Source organism: Podarcis erhardii, assembly GCF_964252035.2.
Source record: "Podarcis erhardii genome assembly, chromosome: 1".
In the NCBI taxonomy this organism is placed as follows: Eukaryota; Metazoa; Chordata; class Lepidosauria; order Squamata; family Lacertidae; genus Podarcis; species Podarcis erhardii.
In genome coordinates, this window is record NC_138497.1 from 11,396,953 (window position 1) to 11,421,191 (window position 24,239).

The following is a 24,239-nucleotide window of genomic DNA, read 5'->3' on the forward strand; positions in this document are numbered from 1 at the left end:
GAAACTCGGGCTTGCTGGCTTATTTATTTATTTTTATTTTCCGGCCGGAGGTGGAACATCCGCGAAGGAGCAGCCGACCTCCGATTCTTCTTCTTATTACTGTATTCTTATTATTTTCCTCCACGGTCGCAACAAGACCCTTCGTCGGTAAAATCCCAGAGGCGGCGGCGGCGGCGATGCGCAGAGGAGTCGGGTGGGGGCCGGCATCCGATCCAGCCGCTCTTCTTTGCAAAAGGAAAACCCTAGCGAAATTGCAGGCGGCGGTTCAGCTTCTGCGCTCGGGGAGGCCGGTCCCCGGCGCTCTTCTCCATCCGCGGGCGCCGGGTCGGAGATGCGCTCTTGCTCGCTCTCTCTCTTTGCTGCTGCTCCGCCTGTGTCGCAATTGGAAAGTCAGCAAGAGCCGCTTTGCCGGGCTGGGCGCCCGTGGCCGTCCGCGTGTGCGCCTCCGCGCGCGTATGTGCCTCCTCGCCCGTCTCTCCCTTTCTGGCGCGGCGGCGGCGGCGGCTGCTGCTGCTGCCTCCTCCTCCCGCTGCCTCAAATAGCCAGCAGCAGCTCCGCGCGTCACCGGCGCCTGCTCCAATGGCGAGGCGGCGGAGAGCAGGGCGCACGGGGAGGGACGGCGGGCTGCCTCCCTCCTGCCACCCCTCCCCTGCCAGACAATATGTCATTCTTCTCCGCTCCTTTGCTAGCCGCCCACCCCCTTCCCCCTCCCTTTTTTCGCCAATCAATCCAGTCCCCTCCTCCCTTTGGGAAATTTACAGGAAACCCAAATTCGCTCGCCTTGTTGGGCGAAGCAGATTTTGAAAAAGCACAACACACACAGACACACACAAACGCGGCTGCAGCGGAGCATAAGAGAATCAAGAACAACATGCAGCCCCCGCTTTGCAAACCGAAAGAAAAGCCCTCCAGCAATTTCGGGAAAGGCGCCGCGGAAACTGCAGAAGTATTTCACTTCAGAAAGGGATCTGCAGGGCTTTTTTTTTTGCAGATAAAAGTTCGGCTGCTTTTTGGGGGTGGGGGTGGGGGAGCGTACTTTACCCCCCACCTTTAAGCGATTGCATGGGGAAATTCTTCCCCTTCCTACACAACACACACTTGGCAGCAGCTCGCCTGACCTCGCCTCTGCGTTTGCTGCTGCCGCTGCCCCAAAACGCGATCGGGAAAGCAGTAAACAAACGGGGCCAGGTTTGGATCCCCCCCCCCTTTCCCAGGCGTAATGCAAGCCTCAGCTGGAGCGGAGCGTCCAGATTTATTTTGCCAATTCTGTCATCCCTTGCCGATCGGCACCGACGACAGTTCTTGGTCTAGTTGCAAAGTGCGTGGTTTTTTTCTGGAGGGGGCGGTCGGGTCGCTCGAGGTAACCACGGCAAGCAGTCCTGCAGCTGGCGAACTCGGCTGCAGCGCCCCGCCGACGCCGGATCGCCCGGTCCCAGCCGCGGCCCTCCCCGTTTCCCATCGCCGCCGCCCACCCCACGGCCCTGATAAAAGCCACCCAAGTGTACCTGCTGGCCCGCTCACCAGGCGCCCCCTCGCCCCAGCCCGGATGGGAAAGTTGGCGCGGCGGACTCATCCTTGGAGTCAGAAGCCATGATTATGGAAATGGCAGTCTCCGGCGGCGGCGGCGGCAGCATCAGGCAGGCGGGAGGGGCCGCCTCGCCGATCCCAGCTTAGTGCAGCGGCGGCGGCGGCGGCCCCGAGCGAGCTTCCTTCCGAAGCGAGCCGAGCGAGGGCGCCCCTGCTCCTTCTGGCCCGAGCCTGGCACAGTGCTCCTTTTCTCACTCCGTGCGACCCCCTCCTTCGGGCAAAGGCAAGGGGGGGGGCATAGCGCTTTGCAAAAGTTTTCGTCCGCCCAAGCCAAGGCGAAGTCGCCCCAAAACTGCCATAGAGATAGCAAAATTTTCAAAAGTAGGGGGTCCATGGTCTGGCTTTTGAAACAAGGGGTGGTGGTAATAATAATAATAATAATAATAATAATAATAATAATAATAATAATATATTATTTATACCCCGCCCATCTGGCTGAGTTTCCCCAGCCACTCTGAGCGGCTCCCAATCAAATGTTAAAAACAGTACAGCATTAAATATTAAAAATTTCCCTAAACAGGGCTGCCTTCAGATGTCTTTTAAAAATAGGATAGCTGCTTATTTCCTTCACATCTGAAGGGAGGGCGTTCCACAGGGTGGGCGCCACTACCGAGAAGGCCCTCTGTCTGGTTCCCTGTAACCTCACTTCTCGCTGCGAGGGAACCGCCAGAAGGCCTTTGGCGCTTGACCTCAGTGTCCGGGCTGAACAATGGGGGTGGAGACGCTCCTTCAGGTATAAAGGACCGAGGCCTTTTAGGGCTTTAAAGATCAGCACCAACACTTTGAATTGTGCTCGGAAACGTACTGGGAGCCAGTGCAGATCTCTCAGGTCCGGTGTTATGTGGTCCCGGCGGCCACTCCCACTCACCAGTCTAGCTGCCGCATTCTGGATTAATTGCAGTTTCTGGGTCACCTTCAAAGGTAGCCCCACGTAGAGAGCATTGCAGTAGTCCAAGCAAGAGATAACTAGAGCATGCACCACTCTGGCGAGACAGTTTGCGGGCAGGTAGGGTCTTACCCTGCATACCAGGTGGAGCTGGTTTGCAGTGCTTAGCTAATTGGAACCACTGATTTCACAGAATCAAAGTTGGAAGGAACCCCAAGGGTCATCTAGTCCAACCCCCTGCAATGCAGGAATCTCAACCAAAGCATCCATGACAGATGGTCATACAACCTTTGTTTAAAAACTTCCAAGGAAAGAGAGTCCACAAGCCTGGAGTTGCCAGCTTCATTTTTCTATCATTTGTATTTTAAGCTGAATAAAAAAAAAATGTGTTTGTGGGGTTTGCGAAAGGTGCTGAAGTGCTGAGTTGTGTTTATGGTTTAATAAAAAATAAACTAGACTCAAGAAACCAGACTGAATCCCTTTCTTTAAAAAAGGGTGGGATTTCTTTCAATAGAAGAGCTTCTGTGCTGGATCATGCCAGTGGCCCATCTGTCAGCATTCTGCTCCCCACTGTGGCAACTAGATGCCTAATGAAGCCCACAAGCCTATTATTATTATTATTATTAATAATAATAATAATAATAATAATTTGTAGATTGCCTTTCATCTGAAGGTCACAGGGTGGTTCACAACATAAAAATACAAAATGAGAACTCAAAAAACATAATAAAAATAACAAAAACAAACCAATACACCCCCAAGCCCCCATATTTAAAAGGGTATAAAATGTTAATCAGCCAGAGAAAGGCCTGCTTACAGAGAAGCGTTTTTCTCCCGGTGCCTAAATATAAACAATGAAGGTGCCAGGTGACACCAACAAAGAGGAACCCACTGCAGAAAATGCCCGTTGTTGCATTGCCACCCTCCGGACCTCTTGTGGGGAAGGCATATGAAGAAGGGCCTTGAATGATGATTGCAGGGTCCAGGTTGGTGGTCCTTGAGGTATTGTGGTCCTGAGCCGTTTAAGGCTTTATAGGTCAAAACCAGCACTTTGAAATGACCTAGGAACTAATCAGCAACCAGTGCAGTCAGACCAGGTTTGGTGTAATATGCTCAAAGTGTCTCGTCCCAGTGAGCAACCTGGCCCAGGGGAGTAGCACCTCCTTACAGTGCCCTGGTTAGGCTCGTGTGCCCCCCCCCCCCGGGGACAGAGGCTGCTGCTGCAGTGGCGGCCAAGCAGGGGCAGGAGGCAGAAGGTAAACACCCTCTGTGCCCTGTCCCTCCCCCCGGCGCATGAGTGCCCGCCTGTCAGCAGCGAGGGCAGGGTGAGCATGGAGTGAGTTGGTGGTATTCAATGCTCGTCCTATTTGGAGTAGATCCATTGTTGTTAATAGACATGATTAACTTAGGTTCATTAATTTAAGTGGGTTTACTCTGAGTAGGACTTAATCAAATATAAGATTTTTAGCGTGAAGAGGGAATGCTTCCTTAGCTGTGTGCTAAGGCCCTCTCTGCCCCTTCTTGAGGTGTCCTGCCCCATAATGGAGAACAACTTAGGGATATCCACATTCAGCTAGAAATGATCCTTGTGGTGGGGGAAGAGACAGGTAATGACCTCCCCTAAACAGATGGCACAGAAATAAAGCAGTTGCACCTATCAACTTTGTAAGTGCTTGTTGCTTTTGTTCATGTGAACACAAAAAAGCATGTCTTGCTTTTCCAAATCATGCACCCCTTTCTGTTGTTGCTATCAGCCTGGCAGACAGCTCTTGAGTTTCTGTAAACTTCTGATTACCCCATGTTGCACACTCTTTTGAACCATTTGGATAAACCATATCCACACTTGTATTGAACCCTTTCTACAAAATGTTGATATCTCTGATCCAGAACCTACTCAGGACATAGAATCACAAATATACAGAAAATGTTATAAAAGCCTGGGCATAGGTTTGGAAGAAGTCCAACATTTAAGTGTGCCTTGAGCTGATGCTTGTTTTGTGATGTCTCTATGGCACTGTTTAGTTGTGTTAATCTGAGTTCTTTATTTTCAGGCCTAGTTCACATAAAATGAAAAACCGTGGTTTCCAGCTATGTGAAGAAACTTGTGACGAGCCTTAGGCTCACACATTTCTCCCATTTTGCTTTTACAAGGAGATTAGGAGCTTCCGCTTCTGCTTTTAAACAAACCAAGTTTCCTGTGATATCTGAACATGGGTGACTGGTTTGTGTTTGAACTATTTGTTGAATTTGTATCCCACCAAATGGTGCTAAAGACTGCTATACTAAATGAGAATGAAACAGATTAAAGCAATGGTTCTGGTTCCTGGCTTGTTCTCACAGATTGTCGTTTAAACAAACCACCGTCTCCTGAGTTAGAATGTCACAAGGAACTTGGTTTGTCTAAACCTGTGAGTGGGTGCTTTTGATCTCCTTTGGTATGCACAGAACGAGATGGAGTGTGTGCACTCAAGACTTCATGTAGTAGGAATACATAGTTCCCCCACTACATCTGAACTAGGGCTCAGTCTTACAGCATTACAAAGCAAAACTCTACACACCTTTATAACTTCCATAGGATTATTTTTTAAAGAATCTTCTGGCATCACAAGCTAACATGGTACTTGGAAGAAAGTACCTTGTTGTCTGTGGGCCTTGATATTTTCATTTAATCTGTTTTGGGAATTGAATTGTTCAGTCTTCAAGGCTTTTAATTTCTTTGGTGAGTTTCACTTTTCTATTAATGCACAGTGCAGACTGGTGTTGTCAAGGCAGTCTGTAAGCATGAAAGACAAAATAATTTTCTGAAATACTGCAATGTATTTGAGGCTCTGTGCAGGGCAGCTTTAGGTAAAAAAAGTGATAAAAAGTCTTTAACCTTATCCCAGGAGATTCTCATCTTGTGACCTGCTAGCTGCCTTCATGTTACCACTGCCAACGCACATGAGAAAATTTTGTGATTTTCTCTCTCTCTGTTGCATTGCGAAATGTAACATAGAAATGCAGCCGCAAAAATCGTATTTATAGTTTGCTTACACATTTTATATATTAATGAAGTCATGATGCCGAAGATTTATAGCATTTGCTTTTACTTGGGATACTAGATTTTCTTGGGGTCTTTAGTTCTTCCAAACAAGTTCATTGATTTACAGCAATTTAACTATAAATCTGTATGACCATCATGGATAAATAATGTGCGAATTTCCTCCATGAATCTCTACAACTCAGGTAGTGTTAATAATTTACTTGGTATTTTTACTATGATCTACTACTGCCTGTACAGAGGTTTTCATGCAGCGTTGCGGAATATGTGTGTGTATGGTCATCTTATCACACAATAAGAATAAACAGAACTCGCTGCATAATTGATAAGTGTTAACACTTAGCAGCAAATGAAATTGATTTCATTCATTATAAGTCCACAAGAACTATTTAAATGAACATTTTCAAGCAAAGCCTCATCTTTATCAACGGAAGAACTCAAGCAGGGCATCAACTGAGAAAGCATATTCGCCAACAAATTACCTGGCAGGAAATGAGAAACTGATTCCTCCGCAGAAGAGCATAAACGTATTAAACAAAGGCTTAAAAAAATAATAATCTGCTGCATTAGAAGTTGACCCCTCAAAAAAGCACTATTTATGTAGCTTTCTTTGTTTGGAACCACAAACACCATTATAAAAATGATTTTATTGCGGCGCAATAGTTAGGCATCAAGCTGCATTGCTAAGCACATTAAACTGAGATAAATCGGAAAAACAAGTGGGCTGGTAAAACCACATGGCTGCATGCTCTAATTGGTTTTCCAAATGAGAATCTGAAAATATTTATTTATGTAAGTTACATATACTGCTTTTCAGGTGGTTTGCTTGCATAAAATTATTAAAGCAACATGCATGAATGAAAATTGTATAATAAAGCAGAAAAGCCAAACAACTGTTTGTCACTGGAAGACCTGTACCACTCCTTCAGGAAAGGGGAAATAAACATAATCTAATCTGTGCCTGGTGGAACATTGATTCTTCTAGCATAAACTTTACAGCCCAGGTGAGCGATTTCTTTTACGGGCCACCTTGGGAAGGGAGTTGCAGCCTAACTCCACTCTCAATTCCTCCAAAGTGGGCCACCACAGCTGCTATGCTCTCAGCACACTTTTCTGGCAACTCTAATACTCTTCAGGAGACTGGATTTTGCTAGTCCTTTACTCCTGCAATTGCTAGCCCAGTGGGCTAAACTAGAGATGGCCTGCCAGATCTCTCATGGCATACTTGTTGCTCTTTAAAAACAAGCTTCAAAGCAGCCATGTGGGGCTGCTTATTTAACTGACATCTTGTACCTGCCCTCCTGGGCTAAACAGGCCGTTAGAATTTAGATTGAGGAAACAGTGTGGCCAGAATGGATGCAGCAGCCTTTCACTCACTGCCAGTGCCTCACATTGCTGTTTTGAAGCCAAAGACAAATAAATATGTACAGGAGGTCCTGATCACGTACCCCCTATGTCGAGTCTGATAAGTTTGTGAAGTTGGCTCAGAAAACAAAATATTAGTTAAGAAATACTATTAAGGATGAGAGTTACAAATCGCAATCTAAATAAGAATATTAAAAAATAAGAAGTGACGAACGCTGGTGAAGGGAAGTCACATAGGTGTAGCATTTACCGTATTTTTCGCTCTATAGGATGCACTTTTTCCCCTTCAAAAATGAAGGGGAAATGTGTGTGCGTCCTATGGAGCGAAGACGCCATAGCCCCGCTACCCTCTCCCGGCTGGAGAGGTGACGCGCGGCTATGGAAGGAGCCTCTATAGAGGATAGCAGCCTGCTTCCCGGAGTGCCGGGAAGCACACTCGCAGGGCTCCCCACGCAGCGGATAGCAGCCTGCTGCCTGGTGCGAAGGGCGCCCTGAAGCAGAGCGCCCCTCACGCCGGGCAGACATCCGCAGCATGGGGAACCCTGCAGGAGCCATAGCCCCGCGACCCTCTCCCGGCTGGAGAGGTGACGGCGGCTATGGCAGGATCCTCTTTAGCCGCGCGCCACCTCTCCAGCTGGGAGAGCACGTGAGGGGCTAAAAAAGCCATAGCCCCGCGACCCTCTCCCAGCTGGAGAGGTGACGCCCGACTATGGCAGCAGCCTCTCCGCTGCTCCCTGACCTGCTCTTTGGGGCTGGTGGTGGGCTTCCCCCCGCCAGCCCCAAAGAGCAGGTCGAAAGGAACCCGAAGCCTGGAGAGCGAGAGGGGTCGGTGCACACCGACCGCTCTCCAGGCTTCCAAGGTAGCCGCCTGAATGCACCTTAAACGGCACCTTGTTTTAGAGGGGGAAAACAAGAGGGGGGAAATTCTCCCCCTCTCTGCGCAGCGCCTCCTGCTGCTTCGCTGAAGGGGCGCTGGGCAGAGAGGGGGAGAATTTTTTTTCTTGTTCTCCCCCCTCTAAAACAAGGTGCATCCTATTGTCCGGTGCGTCCTATGGTGCGAAAAATACGGTATGTTCATATTTTTGTATTGTCAGTATTTGAGTTGGTGTAATTGTGTGGTCGCATGTGCATTGTAAATAATAATATAAAAGAGCATGCTTAAATCAAAGTGCGAGAATAAAAATTGTAGATTTTTTGTTGTTGTTAAGTAAAAACATTTTATGACCTCTTCTCCCCACCCCCTTGATCTATGATATGAGAGAGGAACACTTGATACGGGAAAAATTTAGAGACAAAATGTTCTGCATGCTTTACGAGAACATTATTTTCCCCTGTCACTTCCTGCTCCCAGGTGGTGCTGCCCTCTAGCACACCCCTGGGCACGCCTCCCCCCTTCCCCAGCATTCTGGCAATATCTTTTACTGCCCTGGTTATTGCATGCATTGTCGTATTCTTTACAGTCCACAGCAGTCAGCAGTTCATGTTATTTCCTTGTGTAGTGCACTAACTTGAAAATCATGGTGGGTTTGGGTTTTTTTGGTAGAACATCTGATTTGCATGCAAAAGGTAGAACATCTGATTTGGTAGAACATCTGATTTGCATGCTCAATCCCTGACATAGAGCTAGGAGTGCCCCCTGTCCAAAACCCACAACAGTCCCTGTCCGTCAATTTAGACAGGGCTCAGCTACATGGCCAATGGTCTGACTCTATAAAACATCTTTCTGTGTCCCTATGTACTTCTTCCGCTGGAACATGTTGTTACCTGTCTGGATTGGAAACGTTGCAGTAGTGTAACCCATTTTCTGTCAGTTATAGATAGGTAGCCGTGTTGGTCTGCCATAGTCAAAACAAAATAAAAAAATTCCTTCCAGTAGCACCTTAAAGACCAACTAAGTTAGTTCTAGGTATGAGCTTTCGTGTGCATCTTCTTCAGATACACAGCTCATACCATTTTCTGTCAGTGAACTAAGAACTGACAGTAGGCTTTATTGTTCAAGAAGCATGTTCACGAAAGTAAAGGTCAGGATCAGAAATAGCCGACTCTTGTTTTGTTGCAGATCCATGTTTATATATTCCTCGTTTTGCACACATGCTGGAGTTTGGCAATAAGAACCATGAGGTTTCCATGACTGCCCTGAGGCTCCTGCAGCAGATGAAGAGAGACTGGATGCACACAGGGCGACGGCCTTCGGGGCTTTGTGGTGCAGGTATGGAAGAATTTGTGGGAATTGTTGGGTGCATAGAGCAGCAGCAGTGGGTTGTGCAGAAGGCGCTTTGCAGGTGACCCCCTGTTCATTTTGTAAGTAAGAAGCAGTTGGTGAATCGACAAGCACGACCTTAGAATCAAGCTCCTTCCTGCAACTCCTGCAGCCAAGCTGGTGCCAAACATGTTGTTGTTTAGTCGTGTCCAACTCTTCGTGACCCCATGGACCAGAGCACATCAGGCACTCCTGTCTTCCACTGCCTCCCGCAGTTTTGCCAAACTCATGTTGGTAGCTTCGAGAACACTGTCCAACCATCTCACCCTCTGTTGTCCCCTTCTCCTTGTGCCCTCCATCTTTCCCAACATCAGGGTCTTTTCCAGGGAGTCTTCTCTTCCCATGAGGTGGCCAAAGTATTGGAGGCTCAGCTTCAGGATCTGTCCTTCCATTGAGCACTCAGGGCTGATTTCCTTAAGAATGGATAGGTTTGATCTTCTTGCAGTCCATGGGACTCTCAAACATACTGCTATGCTTTCCTTTGGACCACATCAGCAGAGCCAAGAGGCGGGTCTTGTCCTCTCAGGACCCATAGAAATACACACTGCCCAGGCTTGCACCCCAGGGAGGTCACTTCGGTGCTGCTAATGCAGCAGTTTGACTTCACCCCCAGAGGTGCACTCTCTTGTCTCTTGAGATAGATGGATGCTGACAACAACAGAACGGTAGATCAAACTCTGCTGGTAACCAATCACTGTATGGTTTGCAGTAGATCCTGAGGCAGTGCTCCTGAAGGTAGGAGTCTATCAATTGATGAAGATGATCATCCAAATGTCATAGACCAAATGGAGCAAACAGCACGCAGACCTAGTGGTGGGAGGAAAAAAATCCTTAAATAAGAGACACGGGGGAATGATTAATGGACTTCAATGTCTGTACACTAATGCACAAAGCATGGGAAATAAACAAGATGAGCTTGAGCTCTTGGTACAGCAAGCTAAATATGACATAATAGGCATCACTGAAACCTGGTGGGATAAGTCCCACGATTGGAATGTAATAATGGAGGGATACAATCTATTTCAGAGAAACAGACCAGACAAGAAAGGAGGAGTGGCGTTATATGTCAGGGATGTGTATACCTGTGAAGAGATCCAAGATTTAGAACCTCAAAGCCAAAGTGAGAGCATTTGGGTCAAAATTAAGGGAGAGAAGAATAACAGAGACCTCATTGTGGGAGTTTACTATAGATCCCTCGAAGGACAGCCAAATTTAAATAACAATTTGACACACAGCTGTGAGGCATTTGCGAGCTTTTTTGCGGAGAAGGTCTTGTTGCTCCGCCATGACCTCCCTGCCAATTTGGATACAATAAAGGAACTGGAGGCCCCTCGACTGCCCTCGGGTTCAGTATTGGACCACTTTGACCGGATATCCCCAGCCGATGTGGACAGACTCCTCCGAGCTGGAAAGCCCACCACATGTCCTCTCGACCCGTGCCCGTCCTGGCTGATCAGAGCGTGTCCAGACGAGGTGCGGGCCCCCCTGGGGGATATCATCAATCTGTCCCTTGGCACCGGGACATTCCCAGGGGAACTGAAGGAGGCAGTGGTGCGCCCGCTCTTAAAGAAAACATCTTTAGATCCCTTAGATCTATCCAATTACCGCCCGGTTTCGAATCTTCCATTCCTGGGTAAGGTGATTGAGAGAGCGGTTGCTGAACAGCTTGGTAGGTTTCTGGATGAAACATCGGCTCTGGATCCATTCCAGTCCGGCTTCCGCGCTGGTCATGGGACTGAGACGGCTCTGGTCGCCCTAACAGATGATCTCCGCAGGCAGCTGGATCGAGGCGGGTCGGGGCTGCTGATTCTTCTAGACCTGTCAGCAGCCTTCGACATGGTCGATCACGAACTCCTGGACCACCGCCTTGCCGACGTGGGGATCCAGGGCACAGTCCTTCAATGGCTGCGCTCGTTTCTCTCCGGTCGGGGACAGAGGGTGGCGCTTGGGGGGGAATTGTCATCCCGCCACTCCTTGGTGTGTGGTGTGCCCCAGGGTGCAATACTCTCCCCAATGCTTTTTAACATCTTTATGCGCCCCCTCGCCCAGCTTGTCCGGAGTTTTGGGCTGGGCTGCCATCAGTATGCTGATGACACCCAACTCTATCTGTTGATGGACGGCCACCCGGACTCTGCACCAGACACACTGATCAGATGCTTGGAGGCTGTGGCTGGATGGTTACGTGGGAGCCGGCTGAAGTTAAATCCTTCGAAGACAGAGGTCCTCTGGCTGGGACGGGACGACAGGGGGCTGAGGGGGCAACTCCCATCTCTTGCGGGGGTGCAATTAGTGCCAGCACCGTCCGTTAAGAGTTTGGGTGTAATCTTCGATACCTCCCTCTCCATGGAGGCGCAGATTGCAGCTATAACAAAGGCGGCATTCTTTCATCTCCGCCAAGCTAAGCAGTTGGCTCCTTACCTCTCACGCCCTGACCTAGCCACTGTGATCCACGCGACGGTCACCTCCAGACTGGATTATTGTAACTCGCTCTACGTGGGGCTGCCCTTGAGACTGACCCAGAAACTCCAGCGGGTGCAAAATGCTGCAGCGAGACTCCTTACGGGGTCTTCGCTTAGAGATCACATTCATCCGGTGCTATACCAGCTGCACTGGCTCCCGGTGGAGTACAGGATCAGGTTTAAGGTGCTGGTTTTAACCTTCAAAGCCCTATACGGCCTAGGGCCCTCGTACCTACGGGACCGCCTCTCCTGGTATGCCCCACAGAGGAACTTACGATCTTCAAATAAAAACATCTTGAAGGTCCCAAGCCACAGAGAAGTTGGGCTGGCCTCAACTAGAGCCAGGGCTTTTTCGGCTGCGGCGCCAACCTGGTGGAACGCTCTCTCACAAGAGACAAGGGCCCTGCAGGACTTGACATCTTTCCGCAGGGCCTGTAAGACAGAGCTGTTCCACCTGGCCTTTGGTCAGGGCGCAGCCTGACTCCCTCCTCTGGCAATCTTTACAAAACTTTAGTTTATGGTTGCCATCAATTTTGATTTTAATTCATTTTAATCCATTTTTATAATGTTTTATAATGTTGTACTGTTTTAGTGTTGTTAGCCGCCCTGAGCCCGGCTTCGGCTGGGGAGGGCGGGATATAAATAAAATTTATTATTATTATTATTATCCCCAAGCCAAACGGAGGACATAGATGATGCCTTCCTGGAACAGATGGCCAAGCATGCAAAAGGAAGGGAGATAGTAGTAATGGGGGACTTCAGTTACCTGGATATTTGTTGGATGTCAAACTCAGCCAAGAGCATAAGGTCAAACAGATTCCTCACTGGCCTTGCAGACAACTTCATTGTCCAGAAAGTGGGAGAAGCAACAAGAGGAACAGCCATTTTAGATCTGGTCCTAACCAATGTTGATGACCTGGTTAGTGGGGTAGAAGTGGAAGGATCATTAGGCGCGAGTGATCATGCTCTTCTGAAGTTTACTATACAGCGGAAAGGAGCAGCCAAGCATACTAGGACTCAATTTCTTGACTTTAAAAAAGCCGACTTCATAAAACTTAGGGAAGTGCTGGGTGAGATCCCATGGATCTCACTAAAAGGAAAGGGAGTTCATGATGGCTGGGAGTTTGTTAAGAGGGAGATAGTAAAAGCACAACTTCAGGCAATACCAATGAGACGGAAACATGGAAGGTGCCTAAAGAAGCCAGGGTGGCTATCTAAAGAACTTTTAACTTTTAACTGAGTTAAGATTAAAAAAGGATGTGTACAAAAAATGGAAAAGGGGGAAAACCACCAAAGAGGAATTCAAACAAATAGCCAGCACGTGTAGACACAAAGTCAGAAAAGCTAAAGCACAGAATGAGCTCAGGCTTGCTAGAGAGGTTAAAAGCAACAAAAAAGGCTTTTATGGGTATGTTCGTAGCAAAAGGAAGAACAAAGAATCAGTGGAGTCACTCAGAGGAGAAGATGGTGAAATGCAAACAGGGGACACAGAAAGGGCTGAACTCCTCAATGCCTTCTTTGCCTCAGTCTTCTCCGATAAAGAAAACAATGCCTGACCTGAAGAATTTGGAGCAAATGATTCAGCAGAGGAAACACAGCCCAGAATAACTAAGGAGATAGTACAAGAATACTTGGCTAGTTTAGATGTATTCAAGTCTCCAGGGCCAGATGAACTGCATCCAAGAGTATTAAAAGAACTGGCAGATGTGATCTCAGAACCACTGGCAGTCATCTTTGAGAATTCTTGGAGAACAGGCGAAGTCCCGGCAGACTGGAGGAGGGCAAATGTTGTCCCTATTTTCAAAAAGGGGAAAAGAGAGGACCCAAATAATTACCGCCCAGTCAGTCTGACATCAATACCAGGGAAGATTCTGGAGCAGATCATTAAGCAAACAGTCTGTGAGCACCTAGAAAGGAATACTGTGCTCACCAGTAGTCAGCATGGGTTTCTGAAAAATAAGTCATGTCAGACTAACCTGATCTCGTTTTTTGACAGAATTACAAGCCTGGTAGATGCAGGGAACGCAGTGGATGTAGCCTACCTTGATTTCAGCAAGGCATTTGACAAGGTGCCCCATGATATTCTTGTAAAGAAGCTGGTAAAATGCGGTCTTGACTATGCTACCACTCAGTGGATTTGTAACTGGCTGACTGACCGAACCCCAAGGGTGCTCATCAATGGTTCCTCTTCATCCTGGAGAAGAGTGACTAGTGGGGTGCCACAGGGTTCTGTCTTGGGCCCGGTCTTATTCAACATCTTTATCAACGACTTGGATAATGGACTCAAGGGCATCCTGATCAAATTTGCAGATGACACCAAACTGGGAGGGGTGGCTAACACCCCAGAAGACAGGAGCACACTTCAAAACGACCTTGACAGATTAGAGAACTGGGCCCAAACAAACAAGATGAATTTTAACAGGGAGAAATGTAAAGTATTGCACTTGGGCAAAAAAAAAAAATGAGAGGCACAAATACAAGATGGGTGACACTTGGCTCGAGAGCAGTACATGTGAAAAGGATCTAGGAGTCTTGGTTGACCACAAACTTGACATGAGCCAACAGTGTGACGCGGCAGCTAAAAAAGCCAATGCAATTCTGGGCTGCATCAATAGGAGTATAGCATCTAGATCAAGGGAAGTAATAGTGCCACTGTATTCTGCTCTGGTCAGACCTCACCTGGAGTACTTTGTCCAGTTCTGGGCACCACAGTTCAGGAAGGACACTGACAAACTGGAACGTGTCCAGAGGAGGGCAACCAAAATGGTCAAAGGCCTGGAAACGATGCCTTATGAGGAACGGCTAAGGGAGCTGGGCATGTTTAGCCTGGAGAAGAGGAGGTTAAGGGGTGATATGATAGCCATGTTCAAATATATAAAAGGATGTCACATAGAGGAGGGAGAAAGGTTGTTTTCTGCTGCTCCAGAGAAGCGGACACGGAGCAATGGCTCCAAACTACAAGAAAGAAGATTCCACCTAAACATTAGGAAGAACTTCCTGACAGTAAGAGCTGTTCGACAGTGGAATTTGCTGCCAAGGAGTGTGGTGGAGTCTCCTTCTTTGGAGGTCTTTAAGCAGAGGCTTGACAACCATATGTCAGGAGTGCTCTGATGGTGTTTCCTGCTTGGCAGGGGGTTGGACTCGATGGCCCTTGTGGTCTCTTCCAACTCTATGATTCTATGATTCTAGATCAGCAAAGACTTTGACTTCAAATTGTTTCATAAGAGCAACAACAGAAAGCCCTTCTCCCCTTTCTAAACTGTGCTGCTGATAGGAAGAAAGCTTGAGGAGGAAAACCAGGGCTGGGTCTTTGTGTGACGTGACGGAAAGCTCAGTCCTGGTGCTGGAAACAATTTCCAGGGTTGAGCATGTCTCGGAGGTACCCAGTCCCTTAATTTAAACCAGGGGTCGGCAAGGTTTACCTCGCCTGGGCTGGTTCACTCCTGTGGAGATTCCTCCGTGAGCCGGGTCATGTTCCGGCGCCGCGGAAGCGAGTCCCCGCTCCACGCTGTGCCGATTTAGCGCAGCACGCGGGGACTCGCTGAGCGGGCAGCTCAGTTCAGGGATAGCTCCTGGGCTGTTTAATCAACCCCCTGGGCCGCTTGTGGCCCATGGGCCACAGGTTGCTGACCCTGATTTAAACAATGTGTCCCCATGCTACTATTTTGCATCTGGCTGCGGTTGTTGGGAGCTTGAGGTTTTGCTAAAGAAAGCAAGGCTAAAGTCCACCGTCCGCTGGCCTAACAGAACCCCTCACAACGCAGCATGAGTTTCTAGTGGAGTAATCCGCACATTAGTATTCCTCGAGCAGAGACAATAAGCTCCCTGAAGAGCATCGTGCTAGTGGTTTTTGTAGCACATGGAATTAGGTGATTATGTAAGAGCAGAAGAAAGGGCCTCCTGGATCAGACTATGATCAATCTTGTCCAATTTTCTTTTAACAGTGGCCAGCCAGATTCCTTTGGAAAACTCTGAAGCAGGGCCGTGAACACGATGGCATTTGATTGCACTAGTCAGCGAAGTAATACCGCAAAATTTAACCAATTAATCAGTTTTTCAAAGATTAAAACAAAACCAACTCTATAAAAGATAAGTGCTTTAAAGAGACTTGTGGGTGACAGGTGACGTTGAAGGGAAATGCCCAATTCCCCTTAAAATGCTCTCTTCAAGACTATGACTACTGTGAAGTGTAGGTACAGGGTGGTATCAGACATTAGCCATTCTCAGTGCCATTTTATTTACAAAAATGCATGAGTAAAATGACTCACACTTGTACAATGAGACTTTTTGCCCTCTCCCCCCCCCCGCCCCCATGTGTGCCCTGCACTATTCCTGTATCTACTCCAGAGGGTTAGGGAAACACAGAGAGCAGGAGGAGAGGGGAGAAAGTCCCATTATGTAGAGCAAAACTGCTTGCACAAAGTGAAATAAATGGGCAAGTTACTTAATTCTATTAATTTCGATAGGTCTACTCTGAATCTAACTATTGCTGCATAGTGCCCAGTATGTGTTAGCAGTGCCCTTTTCCTCAGAATTATTGTTTATTCACATGCAAACTTGTACAGATTTTATTGACTAGGATTTATTGACTTGGGTGACAGCCCTGTGAATAAATGTTGTTTGAAAAAGTGGCGTTTTTTGTTTGGTCCCTGCTTTTAGTGAATTTTGCTGGGTGACTCTTCAGGTTCTAGAATTAGGGAGAATATTGTCCCTCTGTCCACTCCTTTCTGTACTTTAAAAGCTTCTGTTGTGCTTTCAATTGAACCACAGATAACTCAAGCCCTGGTACAGATTACAGTGGAAGGGAATTTGCCCACAGATCCCAGACATCATACAGCTGGATCAGAAGGCAATCCCATTTTATTTAAGCCAGGGTTCTGCACCTGTTTGTCCTGGACAGATTTATTCTTGTAATCTTGATCGTGGCATTCCACAACTACAGGTCAAGCATTTTTTGTCATCTTTTATAATCTTTTTTTAGGTTGAGACAGTTTTACTGATTATGTAGATGAGGGACAAATGCAGAACATAAATAACATCCATCTAAATATATGTAAATGGGTGCACTTGGGAAACCTGTTGGGCTTGGGATGGATGGACTAAACCTGCTTTCCATCCCTGGGTGATCCTTGCCATTGAGAATCAAGCCTTCTTCTATCTGCATAGCTCCACCCCTTAATCTGCATAGTCACTTAGCTTCTGCAATGCTACAGCATTTTGCTTCAGCCATGTCTGATCATGATCGTTGGGGTGAGGAACGTGAACTTTACATCAATGCTGGAGCTCTTTGCCCTTTGCCTTGCAATGTGTGTGCATGTGAGTTTGCAAGGATATATATATATATATATATATATATATATATATATATATATATATATGCTTTCGTAGATTTTCACGGGTACAGGAATGCAGGTTTTGGTGTCCTCGGGTGTCTTCCCGTCTTCACCCCAACTTTTACACGGGAAGACACCCGAGGACACCAAAACCTGCATATATATATATATATATATATATATATATATATATATATATATATGGTGTGTCCAAAAGAAAAAGAAAAAAGCCCTGTGTTGCATTTACAGAACTTTTTCTGCAGCTGGCTTGATTTTACTGCATGCAAAGTAAGTTTTATAAAATTCCAATTTAATCACTCTGTATTCAAGCCCAGAGCTAAACATCAATATTTTAAAATTAATATGAGAATTAGAATTTCAGATGGTACTTGCATGACTCACTGTATTCCCTTGCTTTCCCCCGCATTGAACTGCCTTTTGATGTAGCCCTTTCCCTGTTTATGCTCTAGCTCTTCTAGTTGCGGCAAGAATGCATGATTTTCGGCGCACTGTGAAAGAAGTCATCAGAGTGGTTAAAGTTGGCGAATCAACACTAAGAAAAAGGTAGGTCAAGTTTGTGGGGGTCTTCACATTTTACGTAAGATGCAGCGCAATGTGTTTACCATGAAGACAGGACTATTTTACACTTCTAGAAAGACATTCTTTGCCTGCACAATCCTGACCCTGTGCAAGAGTAGCAGTTTCACACAGAACTTTCAGCTGATAGGAATATGCATGGTGGTGAGCACCAGGGCCTAGCTTGGGCTGTGAGGAGTGGCTGTACCCAGATATAGGCTGGGAAGGTTTATTCTTCAATCCAGGTCAGTTGCTGGTCCTGGAGCCTAGATTTGAAGAGCTGAAGTCTTAGCAGGGAGAAGGTACTGCTCTATAGGCTAGGCAAGGTCAGAAGGCTTGGTATCCTTTATTTATTGCAGGGGGTTGGATCAGATGACCATTGTGGTTCCTTCCAGCTCTCCAACTCTATGATTCTATGAGGCATAGCCAACTCAGAGGTTTCCTGTTACTCGCCATTTACTGGTGCCAGTGTTGCTCGCCTAGACAGACAACTCACTTGACCATCTCCCATGGTTATGAAATTCCAGGTTCAAGGTCTGTTGTTGTACCTTACAACATACCCACTTTGAGTTTTCCCTTAGAGAGTGACTCATTTGAAGTTGTTTTGCATTGGAGAACTCTATAGAACACGAGGCTTGTTGAATTTGCATTCGCCCCAAACCCCAAAATTGTGCCAAACAATTTCCTCACCTTCGTACTTAGTAAGATCTTCAGCTCAAGCGGGCTGCCAAAGCTATAGGACAGTGAAGACAAAACCTGGGAACTCAGCTGCTCCCACCCATTACCAATGTCTTCAAGGATGAACATGTAGAATTATTGTGCATGTAGACTTCCCCATTCATTTACACAAAAAGAGCAGCTCCTTTTTTATTTCCTTTGCACGGAGCTTCCCCCTTCATTGAAGTTAAGGAGGCTGCCTTTCTGTACTGTGAACTCTGAAACCTCCTATATGATATGTTCAAGGGATTTGGGGATTGGAAAAACTGTTCTAAAATTAGTCATTTCTACAGAGATGTTAAGGCAAGGATTCCACTGCCTTGCAAGCATTTCATTTAATACGCTGGCAACAAAAATTATTAGGGCTTAGGCTCAAATGCTGTGGACTTGTTTTAAGTAAAATCCATGGGATGTATTTGCAACTCATAGGATGGAAGGTGATTCTCCCTGTAGCTTGCTGCCAATAAAAGAAATCTCTTTAAAGCCCAGCATTTGAAATGCTTCAGAGGTTGAAGTGAACCATACAGTAGCATGCACAAATGAGGCAACTTTATTAGCTAATGCAACGTCATTGATGGGTCTGAATGACAAAGGTGTTGTATGATGGAAATTTTCCATGTAATCCCATATGTTTAATTGGCACAGCATTTAAAAAAAAAGTTTTATAAAAAAAAAGGCTTTCCGTTTTAAAAAGTGTTTGTGTTTTGTCGAGTTCATCTTGCAAAAACACATTATACACTTTTTAACCATTTGCATTAAATAGGAATTCTAAAACTATTGTCTGTAAAGTCGAGTGGTATGGAGCTTGTCATCCTCCCTTAAAAAGCAAATAGCTGCAGAATTATCTCACTGAATTTTTCTATTGCTTATGCTTTCAATAAATGCTAAAATACTTAAGTCTGAAGAATGACATGAAAATACAGTTTAATATATTGGATGTATTACTGGTAAGCTAATAGTTTTTGACCTGGCAATATATCGTGAATTATGTGTGCGTGTGTGTGTTGTGCCAAAATCACAATGTGGGAAAAACTCTGAAGCTAGCTAATGCCTCTATATACCTCCATCTTTATCTCAGATATTGTTATTATATCAGTATATCACAATGTTTAGCTGGTGGTATATTGTGATGTTGAAAACCAGATGTTCCCCAGCCCTGCTTGACATTGTTGTGCTTGACAGGTGGCTGGTCCTGCATATGTGTCAAACTTGGCCCAGATCTAGTTCGCCATCCTGCTGTTTTATAGCATCAAATGGCGTGTCTTTAATTAATTTTTCTTTCTAATCCACTTGATAAGTTTCAGGGCAAATCCTGGCTTCATAAGAACATCATTTGAAAGCCACAATTCTGACTGATTGATCTTTAGTTGATCAACATACCGATTTAAGCCCATTTAAAAGCGCGTGGCACTGCGGAGCAGATACTTTGCACGGTTTCCAAATCATTTCAATGGATTATTGGCGCGCAGCCTTCATTTTATTTGAGTGATAGCAAATGTGCTGAATTGTAGTGGAAGCACATTCATTTGAGCAGTTGTTTAAAATGAAGGAGCGTAACTGCAAAATTCGTGCTTTGAAATGTTTACTCAGGTCATGCATATCAACTAAATTGACAGTGTTATTTACTTTGACAAGGTAAACGTGACAGCTGAATTATTTTCAGGGAGCTATAATTACAACTGTATTTATCACAAATCCATAAAACATGATTGATGTTTCTCAAATAACCCCACATTATATTGCATTTATCGCAGAGGCATATTCAAAACAAACCTTTTTGAGTAAGTCTTCCTGAGCCCAAGATTTTTCCTTCAAGCACTTAGATTCTTAAAATGTCATTAGGTAGAAGTTGGCTGAATTAATAAGTACTTGTTTCACATAAGTGTTTAAAACACACACACACACACACACACACACACACACACACACTGCTTCTTGTGATAGACATTGCTTTTTTCACCTGAGGTTTTTCTCAGGGTGAGGTTGGGAATGGATTTCCTGCCCCTTCCTCTCCCTGTCCCTCTTTTTCTCAGTTCATTGTATCTAGGGAGGACTGCAGTTCAGTGGCAGAGCCCATAATTTGCACGCAAGTTCAGTCCCTGGCATCTCTGGGTAGGACAAGGAAGGAAGTCTGGTAGAGCTGTCGTCCGTCAGTATAGACAAGGAGTTCTTGTTGGACTCCCATCTCCCATGAGCACCAACCAGCATAGTCAATGATCAGCTGTGGGGGGAACTGCAGTTCATCTGAAGGGCACTCATTTCCTACTCCTGATATTGCGCATTATGTGTTATATGGAACAATGGTCCTATCTTCCAGAATCTTCTTGGTCATTAGTTTCTGCCTTCCATCAACTGCATCCAAGTGTCAGAGCTTTCTAAAATCATATACACTGGAAACTTTGCACACTCGTAACCTGTATTGACAGTTTTTGGAGAATGCGTAATTCTTTTGCTTGTTTTCTCCTGTTCTGGAGGGTAACACTCAAACCAATGGCTCCAAGTTGCAAGAAAGGAGATTCTGACTAAGCACCAGGAAGAACTGTTTGAAAGTAAGAGCTGTTTGACAGTGGAAGGGTCTCCCTTGGGAGCTTGTAGACTCTCCTTCCTTGGAGGTTTTTAAACAGAGGCTCGATGGGCATCTGGGTGCTTTAATTGAGATTCCTGCATTGCAGGGGGTTGGACTAAATGACCCTTGGTTTCCCTCCCAATTCTAGGATTCTAGGATTCTTATACTGAATGACATTTCCTTTGGCTTCACTTTGTAGGGGTGAACAAGTTCATGTACACAGCAGACTCTAGCATGGGTTATTTTTAGGAGTGGAAGAAGAGTGATATTCTGGGGTTTTTTTTGGCTTTGTGATAGGTCAGGTTCTGATGCTTTTCATGGGCATTGTATTAAACTTTTTTAACAATGAAAGAGAGCAAGATGAGGGGAGGTTATATTAAGCACTTGGGGTAGGGTGGGGAACATGCAATGTCAGTGGTTAGCGGATATGTGTCAGTCAAGACGGATCTTGAATCAGCTGTTAAGCAGATGGCTGAGAAGAGGAATTTGGGATCTTACCAAAAGGAAAAGAATGTTTGTTATGAATGGAAGTGCATGGCTTTTTTTGGTATCTGGAAACAAATTTCATTGGAGAGGCACCAAGAATTGCTTTGCTAAATTAAGTAGAGGCCTGAAATACATACTAGCATAATTTCAAAGTGCTATCATTGGTTGAATGACAAGCAGCTTGCTCGCACATTAGGCAAAGATCCAATCTGAGTATCTTTCTGATATTTCTTCCAGTAACTTCACTGATCAACCTCTGTTTTCCTTCCATAGAGAAAGTGCCATTTTCCCCACAGGATTTTCCTCCAAGCGAGTCTAACATTTCAGCAAACTATTTACAACAAAGACACTAAGAATTTGCTGGTAGACTTCAGTACTTTCATTTTCACACTCGCTTAAGCAGTTGTCAGCATTGCTGTCGCTTGAGAGTTGCAGCTACAAAGTCAGTACAAAAACAACCCAAAATGTTTTGCTGTTTCTTCCTTTTGCCCTTAGACTATCATTGATCCATAGATGAGCTAGAAAAATTTTGGGTCCCCGAAGATTTCTTTGACATAGCCTGTGACACTTGTAAGAGGATTACAAGTTATGTTTGTCTAACTCTGACAGAATCATTGCTGCTTTTGCCGGAATTAGAAAGCACTTGTCTTAAGTTCAAATCTTTACAGCCCCCTTGGCTTGAGGCCAAGCCGTGCTCAGGTTTCCCCCCTCTACATGTGGCCAAAACCTGGTTTCTTGACTAGCAATATGCTAATCATTGTGATGGGTCAGGGACTGGTATGTAGATGTTGTGATGTGAGGATACCTGCATAGTATTACAAGAACTCCTGGGAGGTACAGCACATTTCTGCTTCTGCTCTGAACAGACACACATTGCCTTGCCTTGTTGCATTTCTGTCATTGGGGGCCAGCAATCCAGGGTCACAGCTGAAGAGCATGCTTTGGTAGCATCATAACCTGGTCTTAGCCTGTAGAGCATTATCTCATACAAACCTGCCAGCTCAATAAGGGTCAAATCTATTACCTGTATCAAAACAACCAGCCTGTTTCTATCCTCATACCTCCCTTTTTCATCTGCAGGAGATTCTATGCTTCTTGACTTTTTGCTGGCCACTTTTGAGGGTGTTGTGTTGGAGATAGGGGTTCATGGATGTGGATTCAGACAGTGCTCTCTTCTTTGTATTGGCGAAAAACGAAGCGCTGATATTCATATCTTGATAAAAGGCAAATTGTTTCTGTTTTACCTGAGGATTTGACCTTTAATTTGAAGGGCTTCAAGTACTTGTGGTCTCTTTTAATGGGGCAGGTACCTTTTTTGTATAGATGTGGATTTTTTAAAAAAAGTTTTGTATTGGTTGTGTTCATTGTCATTGGCTTTTGGGTCTACATTGTAAGTCACTTTGGATGTCTTTGGTAAGGAAGGTGATTTAATAATGATAATACCAGTGCTGTGGGTGCCAGCGCAAAATGACTGCCATGGGCGGCAGCAGCAACAACAACAAAAAATGTGATGGTATTCTGTACTTGTGATGCTGTCACAAAAAGCACTGTGTGTGTGTATAGTACAGGCTTCCTCAACCTCGGCCCTCCAGATGTTTTTGGCTCACAACTCCCATGATCTCTCGCTAGCAGGTCCAGTGGTCAGGGATGGTAGGATTTGTAGTCTCAAAACATCTGGAGGGCCGAGGTTGAAGAAGCCTGGTATAGCAGGAAATAAGAGAGTTGGATATAAGTCAACTTAGGCTAGAACTGAACTGCTATCTGGTGTCAGCCAGCCAGGCAGCTATGGTGGCTCCTTTTTGCCACCTGTTCTTTTATTTCATGTGGCAAGGCCACCGTGAGAGTTAATAGGGCAGCCCCCAGGACCCTCCCCACCCTCTTAGGTCACAGTAGGAACAAGGGCCAGGTGTCACATCCAGTTTTAGTTGGGGGTGGGGGTCAGTACTGTCCCTATTCACGTCTGCTTCCAGACTACTACCTGCCCTTCTGTATGCACTATGAACAAAATAAATAAAACAGAGAAACTGCTTGGTGAAAGAAACCAGCTATCCCATCTCTTGCTGGCAACAGGTGTCTCGTTCACTGCTTCCCCCACTACCACCACCAAAACAATCCCAGATCATTTTCTTTCTTGGTTGGTCCCAATCCAGAGGTACAGAATTATCTTGGATAACCAGTTCTGTAACTTGTAAAGACTGTAACTTTTCAGGAAGTGGAAAAAGGGGCCGATTACATTGAAAAACCTCACCTGAAGATTCAAGGTGAAGCTTGTGATGGTATGTAATGCCTTCTTGGAGAACAGTTGGTACTTGAATTCCTGCAGGATAGGTCCTCGTGGCATGAGAGATAGATGGTTCATCCACTAGGCATAGCTTTTGCCGTTTTGTGGCGTACGGTTGCTATTTCCCCCCAGTCTGAGTGCTTGCAATGCAGGTGCTAAGAGCAGAAGCCAGGAAATCCCTGCTTCAAGCTTCACATTCGCCTGGAGCTCATCAAGTAGTGGTTGCAAAGTGATTGTCCTTTCAGCTCCAGCTTCCTGCCAGCAGCAATGTGGGGCTGATAATACTGGCCTGCCTCACAAGATTACTGCAAGAGTATATGAAGTGCTTTGAACACTTAAAATGTGCTATAAGAATGCAAAGTGTTATTAAGTACGTAGTGTTCATCACACTTGAAGTGAGGAGAGGGGGGAGAAATGCTTCTAAAAGCAGCATGGTTATTCCCAGGCCAGAGCTGGAAATCATTTCTTGTACTGTATTGATTTGAAAGTATTGGATAAATTTCCCCCACATTTTTGTGTTTGTGTGTGTGCTAAAAAAAACAACACAACACCCAAAATGTCACTGCCCGAGCTTTGCATGTGTAACATAACATTGCACATTCATTCCCAAATATCTCAAGTTAAAGGATCTCAGATTACAGTCTTGGAAGGGACCTCTACTTTTGACTCTGTAGGCCTTGCTG

At 45.7% G+C, this 24,239-nt stretch overlaps 2 protein-coding genes across 2 annotated transcripts in view; one reads left to right on the plus strand and one right to left on the minus strand.

Moving 5' to 3' along the window:
• BTBD6 (BTB domain containing 6) overlaps positions 1 to 1,643 on the minus strand; it is a 4,284-nt gene extending 2,641 nt beyond the window's left edge. Inside the window, exon 1 of the mRNA XM_081863807.1 lies at positions 1,506 to 1,643. Coding sequence (XP_081719933.1) covers positions 1,506 to 1,573 — 68 coding nt within the window. The 5' untranslated portion in view covers positions 1,574 to 1,643. The remainder of the gene's footprint in view (positions 1 to 1,505) is intronic.
• The window catches only part of BRF1 (BRF1 general transcription factor IIIB subunit), a gene marked incomplete at its 5' end in the record, with an annotated part of 190,627 nt that overhangs the window by 72,298 nt on the left and 94,090 nt on the right, over positions 1 to 24,239 (plus strand). Inside the window, 2 exons of the mRNA XM_081861258.1 lie at positions 8,938 to 9,087; positions 17,401 to 17,494. Coding sequence (XP_081717384.1) covers positions 8,938 to 9,087; positions 17,401 to 17,494 — 244 coding nt within the window. The remainder of the gene's footprint in view (positions 1 to 8,937; positions 9,088 to 17,400; positions 17,495 to 24,239) is intronic.